Genomic DNA, 13128 nt, shown 5'->3' on the forward strand with positions numbered 1-13128 from the left:
CGATTGTTAAGCAAGGTATTCCACCAGGATTTTTTACTTATCTGTCCTTATGAATGCTACTATGATCGATCTTGCATTGTATTAAATAGAACATTTGCCCCCACCCAGCAGACGTTTCCTATCTCCATCGCGAAAGAGTTCCGCTAAGTTAAGTAATCGCGATATCAAGTATTAAATTACTTCAGGCAGATATAAGCTCATGATATATTTGTTGATGAAACTAAGCAATAACCTATCGTACAAGAATAACATTTGCTCATACATTATATTCGGTACTGATTAGAAAAAAATCAGCTGAGGCTAGGATTAATATTAAAATCTCATAAAAATAAAAAGATGGGTTTTTTTTTTTACCTACGAAGAATGTGAACCGTTATGTAGAGAAAACTTTCAATGTTCTCTATTGACGACTTTTAATATGAAGCACACATAATATTAACATTTCATTTTCATTAGGATATGTTGGATGCTTCCAAGACCAACCTAGCCGAACGTTAAATGGAAGATCCAATGCGTCAACTTCAATGTCTGTAGAAAAGTGCAAAGAATTTTGTCAGCAACACGATTCAAGATTTTATGGTTTAGAGGTTCTACTATAATTGTTTTTATGATGTTATTCTTAATTCCCGATACACGCTTTTGTCTATTTTTTTTTAAATCAGTTGGATTTTATAATTTCATTTGTAATTGACTGTAAAAATATTAGAATAATTAATCTAAATATTCTTGCCGTTTTAATAATCCATCAAATGTGCTTGACTATATTTTCATTACTAGATTCATATTTTTAATGAACTCAAGTTTAGGGAATGTTCGAGAATAATATTATTTTAACTGATCTTTACTTATTTTTGTAAAGCTGGATTATGGAATTTTTCCATATATCTGCTCAAGATTTGTAAATATTTGATAAATGTTTGATGAAAAAATATTAAAACAACCAAATTTGTTTCATGTAGGATTCAAACAAATGTTTTTGTGGTAATGTAATTAGACAAAATGTAAGAAAGGCGGAAAAAGAATGCAACGCCAGGTGCAGCGGAAATGACAACCAGTTTTGTGGAGGAAATTCGAGGATAAGTGTTTATAAAAATGCCAACTATGAAAAAGGTGTTTATTCATTAGAAGGTTTACTATATCTTCAGTTTGATAGTTGTCCTCACGTCGATTCTTTTCTTTTGAGACACTTCTTTAGACACTTCTATAGTTTTTAAAGCATATAAAAAGATGCTGGTAATACGTAATAACAATATTGTTTTATCTATTCAACCGAAAATTCAATTACGGTTTGTCATGTTAATTTTCTTTCTTTAACTCACTGTAACGAAAGCTTAAATATTTTTTTTTTCCAATCAGAAGGCAACAGCCTGTACGTACAATGTAATCATTTCTTTGTATAAACTAATTTCATACAGTAATGAAAAATGATTTTTTACAATGAATTGAATAACTCATTTATTTAATTTGTGACTTTTGAATTGACGATTAGTTGTGAAATGTGCTTTTATTTTTTTTTTTACAAAGTATATATCCATCGTAGTAAAATTAAGTACATGTATACAAGTAGGATTTCCAGTAAATAATGACTGCTTGTTTTTTGTTCATTATTTTCTTCTTCTCCTACAGAAACCTTATTTTTGTAAACTCGTTTACATTCTGTTTATGTGGTATTTTGAGTTTGTAGGTTATCTCGGCTGTTTTCAAGATCAGTCAACCCGAACTCTAAATGGAAAGCATATGTCATCAAACTCAATGACTGTAGAAATGTGTAAGGAATTTTGCAAGAAGCAGGATGCCGAATTTTATGGCTTAGAGGTAAATTATCCTGTGGTTGTATAAAATGTAAGACATATGTATATTCTAAGCATGTATATTAAATATTTTGCTTAATCAATATACTTTATGGTGTCTTATTCATATATTTTTTTTTATGATTGCACAACAGATGAGAGAACGATTTTTCAATTCTTCTCCACCGTAAATTTACGAGTACCTGTTTAATTATTTATCAATTCTTTGCAGATTAAATCTTTATTACATTAAAGAATTTAACTTGATATAATTACATAAATTATTGCTTAAGAATTTCTCAAAGAAAATTTTACGTCCGGCGAAAACATTTCATTGCAGGTAAATATGGAAACAAAAATGTTTAAACAAATGAAACTCTAATTCTGTTGTATTCGCTCTAGAGCTTTAACATGTGGATCATAATCTGAGATATTGCCCTGTTTTATAAAGCATGAGAATAGTAAAATATAGCATTAACAAAACAATACATGAACCAATCTGATTCAGAGGCACAAAAAGCTTTCCCACAAGTACCATGCATGTCATTTATGTTCTTTTTGTTTTATAAAACAAACAAAAAAAACAACTTCTACTGAGTACCATGTTATTTATGGTTAGTTTTATTTTATATTTTATAAAAAAAAAAATCAAAAGTTTATAAAAGTATTATAGTAAAAAGTGTGACCTATTTGACATAACTCACTTTGGCCTGATTCAATACAATTGAATAAGAGAAATGGATCCATTGGTTTATAATAAACATATAACATTCTTGATTAAAATATACAATCATTGTAAATATATAATCTCATTATATATGATGGCATTTATAATTTGACGATGAATTGTTTTCATAAAAATATTTACAAGAGTTATTCTTACTCTAGTCTTCCATGCATTGCTATTGTGGAAACCTTACACAGCTGGTGAGAAAGCCAGAAATGGATTGTAGTCAGCAATGTCGAGGGAATTCCGATCAGTTTTGTGGGGGACATTGGAGGATAAGCATCTATAAAAATCGTAAGAACAACAAAAGAAAAACCACATTGAATACATTCAAGCTCACAAAACAGCAATGAAATATCTTTTTCAAAGACATGCGTAATGCAACATAGTCAATATAATAGAAGTTAAAGCATAAATCTTAGTTAATAAACACGCACGGAAATCACCAATCACTACATTGTATATTGTTTTGTAATTAAAACAGATTTAAAAAAAATATTTCATCTTCGACTATGTTACCTTTATAATCATATCCTTACCGTTGCCATGTATAAAAGTCAATCGGTAAGCTAATTGAAAAGTAAGCAAATATTTGTATCTTAATACATGTTATCATGTACGAAAAGAAATATTAGGTATATTCTCAATTTTTTTATTTAAGAAAAACATGTTAAGCTGAAGACAAGGTCTGAATTGATTTCTTAGGATATACTACTAATGGGCAATAAATAATATAGGGACTTATTATAAGGGAACAAGATGATGATTAAATTGTTAGGATAAGGCGTGCATTCAAATAAGAGATTTCATACACGTGTTTATCAGAGATAGGAACAGAACTCGTATAAAGTATCTGACTTTTTTACCAGTTAATTTTTAATTCACGTGAGCCTAAGGCTCACGTGCGTTTTGATCGAAATTTGTCGGCTGTCTGTCGTCGTTGTCGTCATCGTCGTCGTTGGCATTGTCGTTGTAGTAAACTTTTTCAAATTTTCATCTTCTTCTTACGAACCACTGTAACAATTTAAAACAAATTTGTAACAAGGTATCCAAGAGTGAATGGTATTCAAGTTTGTTCAAATAAAGGGTCATATTCTCTTCCAAGGGGATATTACTAGGCTTTAGTTTAAAAGCAAACAATCTTCATACGAACAAATTTGACCATTTGATCAAATCGTGACCCCTGGTTGTAGGGTGGAGCAAAATGTCCAAAGCTTTTCTGGAGAACAGCAGATTCATTATTAGTGATTCTTACATGAAATTAATCGAAGGTTCAAGACGCCCGAGGTTAGATTGGGTCATAATGAGCGATCATCGTTTTACATAAGAATATATAGAAAAAAATTTCCAAGTATTTCTTTATTTTTTTCCAAATCATGACTCGGTTGTAGGAGAAAAATCTTTAGAAATCTTTTTTTCAAGAACGGCTGGAGAAGTTAGATATTTGTAGAAGTGTTCTGTATTGATATGGTGACATCCTCATGTAGTAGCCCCGTGGGGATCCGGGTTAGAATAGGTCCTCAATACCCCCTTGCTTGTCGTAAAAGGCGACTAAATGGGGCGGTCCTTCGGATGAGACCGTATAAACCGAGGCCCCGTGTCACAGCAGGTGTGGCACGATAAAGATCCCTCCCTGCTCAAAGGCCCTGAGTGCCGAGCATAGGCCTAAATTTGAAGCCCTTCACTGGCAATGGTGACGTCTCCATATCAGTGAAATATTCTGGAGAGGGACGTTAAACAATATTCAATCAATCAATCAATCCTCATGTAGTATACAATTCAAGTCCCCATCGCCCTTCCCTTTCAAGGAAACTTTCAATACTGAGGTTTGTGTTTTACCAAGCCAATGTCCTCAGGTAAGCAATGCGACTCATGGGCCTCATGTTTATTTATTACATAGGCTATATCATTCCATTTGAATGTAAAGAAAGCAAAGCACAAATCAACTGTACACCTAAAAACGGAAAGAGGGGAGTTTGTGTAATAAAAAATGCTGAATTAGTGCTAAACGTTGCACCAAGTGCACGTAATCCTACGTGCGCACGTGGAGAGACGTATGGCAGACATGGAGATGAAATATGGGTTTCTGAAAAGTGTGGAGGGCTATTTACTGTTTGCTTTAAAGAAGGTATAGCAATTTTTACAATGTATGAATATACTATTGATGTGAAGAAATAAATTTTGTTTATAACAAAAGACATATTTTGAAATTATTAAGTTAAAATAATTGATGAACTTCATGCATTATGTATTTTCATTCAAATGTTCTGAAAGATGTTTACTTCCTTTTATTTATTATTGATGGTATGATATAAGCTGAGTTAATTTTCTTTCTTTGTTTCCAGTGAAGAAAATGGCTGTCACAAATGGTAAAGACTGAAAAAAGAATATTTTTACAACTTGAGACGCCTTTCTCGATTTGAATAATTTGGAAGATTCTAGTACTGGCTCAAGATTGCCATGAGAGAAGAAATACTAATATTTTAACAGGATACATATATCATAATTAACAAAATACTGTTCCTAATTCATGCATGAATTTGTTTTTCTTTTGTTTCACAACTTGAACAAAATTGTACTTTTTTTAGGTAACATCACATTTTTTAATTTAACCAAAAATAGAAAGTATATAATTACCAGAAGTCTCTGTGGAGACTGAAGCTCTACTGGTTTTTACTTATAGCAAAGGAAGAGAAAAGTAGTAGTTGGGAATTGAAATTTTACAACAGCAATAAATAGAATAATGACCCTTGATTGAGTCTCTTTATGTTCTTAGTGTCGTCTACTTGTATGCCAGTATTTGGAGTAGCATTTTGAGAGTATTTAACAGAAATTCTTATTTTTAATAACCAAGGCAATAAATGCCAATAATGTTCATCAAATCAAAAACCGAGATATAGAATTGTGTATCTTAGTGTAGTCTACTTGTGTGCCAAGCTATATTGAAATCAGACAAAAACTGTAGGAGACATAGCATTTTGAAAGAATTTCACAGAAATTTCTATTTTTAGGAACCATGGCAACACCGTTCATCGAAATCAAAAACCAATACACAGAATTATGTACCTTAGTGTAGTCTACTTGTGTGCCAAGTTATATTGAAATTAGACCAAAACTGTAGGTAAAGCAGCATTTTGAAAGAATTTCACAAAAATTTCTTATATTTTTAGTAACAACAGCAACACCGTTCATCAAAATCCGATACACAGAATTATGTATTTTAGTTTAGTCTACATGTCTGCCAAGTTAAATTGAAATCAGACCAAAAATGTAGGAGGAATAGCATTTAAAAGAATTTCACAGAAATTTCTATTTTTAGTAACAATGACAACACCGTTCATCAAAATCAAAATCCCATAAATAAAATTATGTATCTGAGTTTAGTCTACTTGTGTGCCAAGCTATATTGAAATCAGACCAAATCTGTAGGAGGAGTAGCATTTTGAAAGAATTTCACAGTAATTTCTATTTTTAGTAACCACGGCAACTCCGTTCATCGAAATCAAAAATCGATGCACAGAATTAAGTATCTTATTGTAGTCTACTTGGGTGCCAAGTTATATTGAAATCAAACTAAAACTGTAGGAGGAGTAGCGTTTTAAATGAATTTCACAGAAATTTCTATTTTTAGTAACAACAGCAACACCGTTCATCGAAATCAAAAACCGATACACAGAATTATGTATCTCATTGTAGTCTATTTGTGTGCCAATTTATACTGAAATCAGACCAAAACTGAAGGAGGAGTAGCATTTTGAAAAATTGTTTACAGACAGACAGACAGACGGACGGACGCCGGACGCATTACTATCGCATAAGCTCTTCTGGTCTCTGACCAGTAGAGCTAAAAACTGACACAGCTCCTTACTTTTCTAGTACTGAAGAATCAGTTATAAAATGCTTTTAATTTACAGACTGCATTAAAACAGCGGACGGCCATGATTATAAAGGTAGCTGGAACAGAACACAGTCTGGTAAATCCTGTCAGGAATGGTCCTCCCAGTTCCCGCATAAACACAGATTCAACACTCTTACCAAGAACTATTGTCGTAATCCCAATGGAATGCCCCACCCTTGGTGCTACACAAACGACCCCCAAACAAGATGGGAATTCTGTGGTTTACCACTTTGTGGTAAAGAAATATGGTTTTATTAACAATATTGTTTTCCCTTTTTTACTAATTATGCATTTTTATATTGAAAGTGTGCATGCATATTACTCTTAATTGTCAAATGTGGCAAAGAGATATTACAGTTTAAACAAATGTTTACAGTGGTGTGTCAACAAGAAATTAATTAAAGAGTTTAACTCTTTGAATCCAAATTACTGAACATAATTGCTGCTCTGTGAGATGACTACGTTTGTGTTTCAACAAATACCCATTATTCGAATAAGAGTATTAGATTAAGGCACATTTATATTATTGACAAAGATGAACATAATAAACAATTCAAACCCTATAAATAGATTTCATACATAATACATGTATTTGTATTTATGATAAAACTTATTTTTTGTCTATTCCACAGCTCCTCCTACTTCAGAAAATGCAGAAGGTATATTTGTTTTTGTTTTGTTGTTAAATATAAATTTCATTTTATGTATCTACAATATGCATCGATTTCTGATTTTTTTTATCAAATACACATAAACAATCGATCTTGATTCATTATTTACTTAGAATGTTTACTGGATCCAAGAGGGGAAAGTTACATGGGGTTAAAGTCTACAACCAAGTCGGGCTTGACATGTCAATCGTGGTCGATCCAGTCTCCCCATGCCCACGCCTTCAGTCGTCTCCTTGGCAACCAGAAAAACTACTGCCGAAACCCTGATGGAGAGCCAAAACCCTGGTGCTATACGACCAACAAAACTAAACGTTTTGAACTTTGTGAAATTCCCGAGTGTGGTAAGCTTTACTTTTCTATGGATTTTTGTTATCATATTAATGCAGGAACAGAAAATCCGTCAAATGTATGAATTTAAGCTTACGTACAATGTAATTTTCACATTGTGTAATTAACTATGGGTTATTCGGTTTATCTTAAGAATAGAACAGTCTAAGACCCTTAGAACTCGTTGTTTCTTAATATCTATCTTATCGGCTTTCTGTCTTTCTCTTCGATATATTTATATCCTTCATAAGATTTAAAAGATATATCTTTGACTTTATTATTTATAGCTATTTAGAAATATTTGATGTAAAATTTAAAAGTTAAATTTTTCATTTACACTTAAAGATCAGTGGATGGCTTGAATCTGAAATAAAATCTTTGATTCTTTATATTTCGAAGTACTCTACCTGTCTATTATTAACACTTTAGAGGTTTTACTACTCGTTTATGTAGCTGATTCGTCAGTCCTTATTGAGCTAATTTAAAAAAATGTTCGGCTTCCTACATGTGTTACATGTTCATATATGTGGGCTTTACGATGGCCGATATGAGCCGTCAAAATACAAGTAAGAGTAGCTCTATTGTGTACGTAGAATCAATGGCAAAACACAAGAAGTAGTAATAGTAATCTGTACATGTACAAATCCTGAGACAAAATACACTCGAGACTACTTAAAATTCCTTAGATTTATTAGGAAGATTATCTGTAAACTTAGAAGGAACAAAATCAAAAACACGTGTTGCTGATTTTCTTCTGTTTTGTTAAATAAATGTTGTGTACCTTTTTTCAATTGATCACAAAATGCAGCGATTTTTTTTTTTAAATTTTCGAATTTGATCTAATCAACGACAACGACATTCACGACAACAAAATCTTAACCTTCATTCATAAGCCCCAAGATGCTGGTTAAAAATTCAAGAAACAAGAGATCTGCATCTTTTTTATTTCTTTTGCCGCTAGAAGAGAATCTGTTTCTAGATGATCTGTGTAAGAAATGTGTTTATTTTTTCACATTGGCGGATCAAGAGAGGGGTGGGGTCCAGGGGTTGGAACTCCCTTTTATTTTTTGTCAAGTGGAGAGAGAGAGAGAGAACGTTTTCCGAGAATACTAGTCAATATTTCTAACTTATGTATTGAATGGATAGATTCTCACACATTTAGTTTCCTCCATTCACCTTCACTGTTGTTTTTTTAATGAGAGAATATGGTAGAAAATATTCTACTTATTTTTATATATTTTATGTATGATATGTAACATGCGATTTTTAATTCGATATTAGATTCCCGCGATCTTGGCTTCGTTGGCTATATACATGTATGTACCTTGTTTTGATTATATCTTTTGAAGAAACTAACATGTAACTCTTTATTTTAAACCCCACCCGCACCCCACCTCAAAAACTTTTTTTCAAATTCTAAAAATTAAAATCCCTTGTACTCTTCGGAAATGCTGCAAATCTATTCAATTTTAAGGCTTCAATAGTTTTTGAAATGTGTTTATTTTCTATTTGGACTGGGGGTATGTTTTCAAAGAAAAAAAGGAAGTAAAACAAAGATAATGTTTACCAACCTTAGATCTTTCCATTATTGTGTGTCAATCTTTGCTTGAGAGTTTGTAGGGGGGTGGTTAGAGGGAAACAACCCTGGAACACCCTTTCAAAAATGGCTGGATCCTCCCCTGTTTCATACTATACTTGCCCTCTTTCCATATTACTTTTTTCTTCATTATTTTTCTTCTCATTGGAACGAAGAAACATTCCGTAGATTTGTGAAAGCAGAGACGGAAAACACCAGTTTCTGTTCTTTTTTTAAATTGAGTATGGGTAAAAACATGTAAATGATATATGCCAATGTTTTTAATGATATTTAAAACAGCAACACTGATTTTACCTTTACATACATTGTCAGCGATCTAATCTGTCGGTTTTTTCCATCATTTAATTAAGGCATATTTTATGAGAGTCGTTATTCAGATTTCATAGTAAATGAGCTGCATTTTATCTAAAACGTTATATATTTCCACATTCTATTTTTTTTCTATTTATTCGTTCCGAGAATAAAAATATGGATACGGCAGAGCATAAAATTAAAAATAAACACATTTCTTGCACATATCATCAAGCAACAGATTTTCATCGGGCTAGAAAAGAATTAATAAAAATGCAGCTTCATTGTTTCTTTAATCTTTTATCAGTATTTTGGGGCCTACGAATTAAGGTTAAGATTAATAATTTTGTTGTCGTGAGAGTTAAAATTAAAAAAAAAAAACAGAGACTACAATTAAAAAAAACAGACGGATCAAGGCGAAAATAAAACAATCTTGCTAAATTTTGGCAATCAACTGAAATAAGGTGCACACCATTTATTAAACAACTAAAAATGAGGGGAATAGGAGAACATATAGGGAAACAGCAACACGTGTTTTTGATTTTGTTCCTTCTAAGTTTACAGATAATCTTCCCAATAAACCTAAGGAATGTTAAGTAGTCTCGAGTGTATTTTGTCTCAAGATTTGTACATGTACAGATTACTATTACTACTTCTTGTGTTTTGCCATTGATTCTACGTACATAATAGAGCTACTCTTACTTGTATTTTGACGGCTCATATCGGCCATCGTAGGGCTTCGTTTTTTTTCAATTAATAAGAAAAATCAGAATACAAATGCCGGTATGAACGTATTTTTATATAATGTAATAATAAATGGTTGTCATATATTTTCAGCTGCATGCAATATTTATCAGGAAGAAGGACCAGACTGCAAGGTCGTTTATAAAGTGTCTGGAAATTGTTATTACAAATCGCACTATAGAAATGAATGTAAATACACAGTTCGGCTCAGTAAAAACAAGGAAGGTCAAGGAGAGGTGACCATAAAGTACGGAAAGGAATCCTTTAAAATCCTGAAAGATCAACACATTCTGAAATGTGCGTATTTTAAGAATGTGGGCGATTACTTGCTCATCGAGGAAAAGATCTCAGACAAATGCTGAACTAAAATAAATAATTATATGTTGTTCTACCTTTCTGAAAAAAAATATCATGAATAAATACTTTTAACATGACCACCTGTTATTCATTTTTCACCATGGCATTTTATGTGTTTAGATTATTCAAGAGATATTTTATCTGCTTTCAGAGACGAAACTATACATAAAATGGTTTATCAAGGGTAGTCAACGTGTGATTTGAGGAAGAATCCATGGCGTTTATACCTTTCAAATTTTTTAGTTCATTATTTGAAACTGTAATGTATTTTATTTATGAAATCCTTTTCAGTTTCCGGAAGTACGATGTAAAAACATGGATTCTTTAAAACGTTTTTCTCCCTCTGTATATAAATCAATGAAGTTAATGGAGTGATGATCAAAAGTGCCTATTCCAAAATTATAAATTTTGTTTTCCCGGGTTAAAGTGTTCAGCGGGAAGGATGCCGCTGGGTTGAAAGGTTCTAGTATATTGGCGGGCGATGTTAAATTTAAAGGTACAAATGTATTATTTCTATATAAACATTCTCTGCTCCTAGGTATTGAACAGACGGATATGGATATAATTAACGAACAGAATTCAAACTCAAAGTCCGTAAAACAATACAAAACAGGAGCAGAGCAAAAACGGACTACTGAAACATCAGAGGTGGGAGCAGGTGCCATAGAGGAGTGATGAGCATCATCCCCTGATAACAATCACACCCGCCATGTGTTCCTTGTCATGATCAGGAAATAATGGAAAAATCCGTAGTCAATTCAGTGTTTAAATAATGGACTTACGTTTAGTATGAAAAACGTCAGTCAGCATTTGACTCGATGATAAATTGAGGTCATTGTCTCGACCATAGAACTTACGAAACGATGACTTTAAACGAGACTGCTGATATTCTTGTTTCATTAATTTGCTTGTCAATAATTTATCCCGTTTTAGAAACACGTAGCGCATGCTCTTGCGTATCGAATTAACTGAGATATATATACTCCGTATGCAGGTGATGAAGGTATATTGCTGCATAAGCAAGTGAAGTTGACGCTAGAAAATATAGTTTGGCTATAAGATTACCATTAACGTCTTTTTCAAGTAAAATATCCAAGTATGAAACAGATGTGTCAGACTCTGTGGTATTCTTTTATTAAATCAAGCTCACCAGGATATATCGTATCGACGTAGGAATGGAAATGACCTTTGTTAAATGACAATACGTCGTCGATATATCTTATTGTCTAGTTGAAGGCCACAGCATGTTATTTCTTATTTTCAGGCATAAGATTTTGCACGAGTTCTGCTTTATATGAATATAAAAATAGGTGTGCTTATAACGAGGCTCACTTGGTACCCAAAAGTAATTCCAATGAGTAAGTGCAAGATTATGATGATCAAGAGTGCCTCTTCAAAAACTGTGAAACTTGTGCTCCAAGGTTCATAGGGATCATGGAAAACATGGAAAAATAATCCAGCACTTAAACCCTGTGGGGCATAGAACTTGTCATTCATATATCTCAAAAATAAGTCTAAAAACTTATATAACTGCTTAAAGGTATTGGGAAATGCAAAATTAAAAATAGAAAAAACATTTTTTTTAAATGAATCACAGGTTTTCTTTCAGCTTAAGGTCCATATTTCTATTGAATCTATTTAATATACGATTGAAAAAATGCAACTTTCAAATGCTAAAACTTACTGGATTTATTCTAATACCCTACAAATATATTTTTCAGTTTATTGCAATGGAAGAAAAAATGTTTGAAACTGATATCAAATGGCATTTTTGATTTAAGTCCATATAAAAGACATTACGGAGTCTGACATACATGTTTCAAAATCTGATATTAAGCTGGGTAGAGACAATGATACAAACTAACAACAAAACGTGAAGTAAAAGCAATGACTTCAAATTTTCTACTGTTTATATGTAGCAATAAGACACTATCACCTTAGGATGACGTAAGTGACTACAAACCCATTTGATATATAGACGATACATAATTTTTTTTTTTTTGGTGACTGTCAAATTAACTCTTAATGCAGCTTGTAATAAGCCCTGGGCCAACGAAGATGGTGCATGTAGCAGAAGAAAGAATCTGGTTAGTGAAAACTCAGAAACTCATATTCTTATATCATTGCATATACAGGGTGTCCCATAATATAAGATACCATTTGAAATTATTATCAGGCCTAGGTGTCATAAAACTTAGACGAGCTCAATTTTGATCTTATTCTCACGTACACCAAAGAAATATATAGTGTAAAAGCGAGACTGAGATAAAAAGTAAACTCGTCTAAGTTTTATGGCCCTCAGGCTTGACCAATTTCTTTGATATTTTTCTCATTCAATATTTGACTAAAGACAATGTTAGCGACAAATTATTTAAGTAAAAGATCTCAAACAGAAGCAAAATGGATTTATCAACAAGCTAGAGGTACCCTCGTTTTCAAAACTGTTATTATCAAGTCCGATCTAAAGACATTGAAACAAAAACTAAATCTAACTCTTTAATCTATCTAAAAAGATAAATTTATCGATGAATATGCAGATTAAAGCTAAAGAAAAATTCACTGTTGTCTTAAATTTATTAAATTTTGTGCAATATCTTGACATGATCATTACCCAGATTGGACGTCACTTAGAGGACACCGTTTTAAACGATAGAAATTTTCAAAGTAAATTTATTTTTTCGTTTTCTTTTCGATGATCGTCAAATTTTGTGAATAAGATTGGATAT

At 32.2% G+C, this 13128-nt stretch overlaps 2 protein-coding genes across 2 annotated transcripts; both read left to right on the top strand.

The window, feature by feature from the left end:
* Nucleotides 1-460: 460 nt before the first annotated feature.
* On the top strand, nt 461-4984 carry LOC134272411 (uncharacterized). Its single transcript, XM_062754642.1, has 6 exons — nt 461-587; nt 960-1110; nt 1685-1815; nt 2679-2811; nt 4418-4645; nt 4863-4984. The coding sequence occupies exons 1-6, from the start codon at nt 525-527 to the stop codon at nt 4895-4897; spliced, it is 741 nt and encodes a 246-aa protein (XP_062610626.1). The 5' UTR covers nt 461-524; the 3' UTR covers nt 4898-4984.
* A 1440-nt stretch (nt 4985-6424) lies between these two features.
* On the top strand, nt 6425-10456 carry LOC134272408 (plasminogen-like; the record flags this gene model as incomplete). Its single annotated transcript, XM_062754641.1, has 4 exons — nt 6425-6650; nt 7048-7074; nt 7200-7427; nt 10139-10456. Coding segments are annotated over 4 exons (750 nt in total), but the record flags the coding sequence as incomplete, so codon positions are not given.
* Between the last annotated feature and the right edge of the window lie 2672 nt (nt 10457-13128).

This window comes from Saccostrea cucullata, unplaced genomic scaffold (assembly GCF_032062105.1).
Source record: "Saccostrea cucullata isolate Sc308-1 unplaced genomic scaffold, CSIRO_AGI_Scuc_v1 ctg7850, whole genome shotgun sequence".
In the NCBI taxonomy this organism is placed as follows: Eukaryota; Metazoa; Mollusca; class Bivalvia; order Ostreida; family Ostreidae; genus Saccostrea; species Saccostrea cuccullata.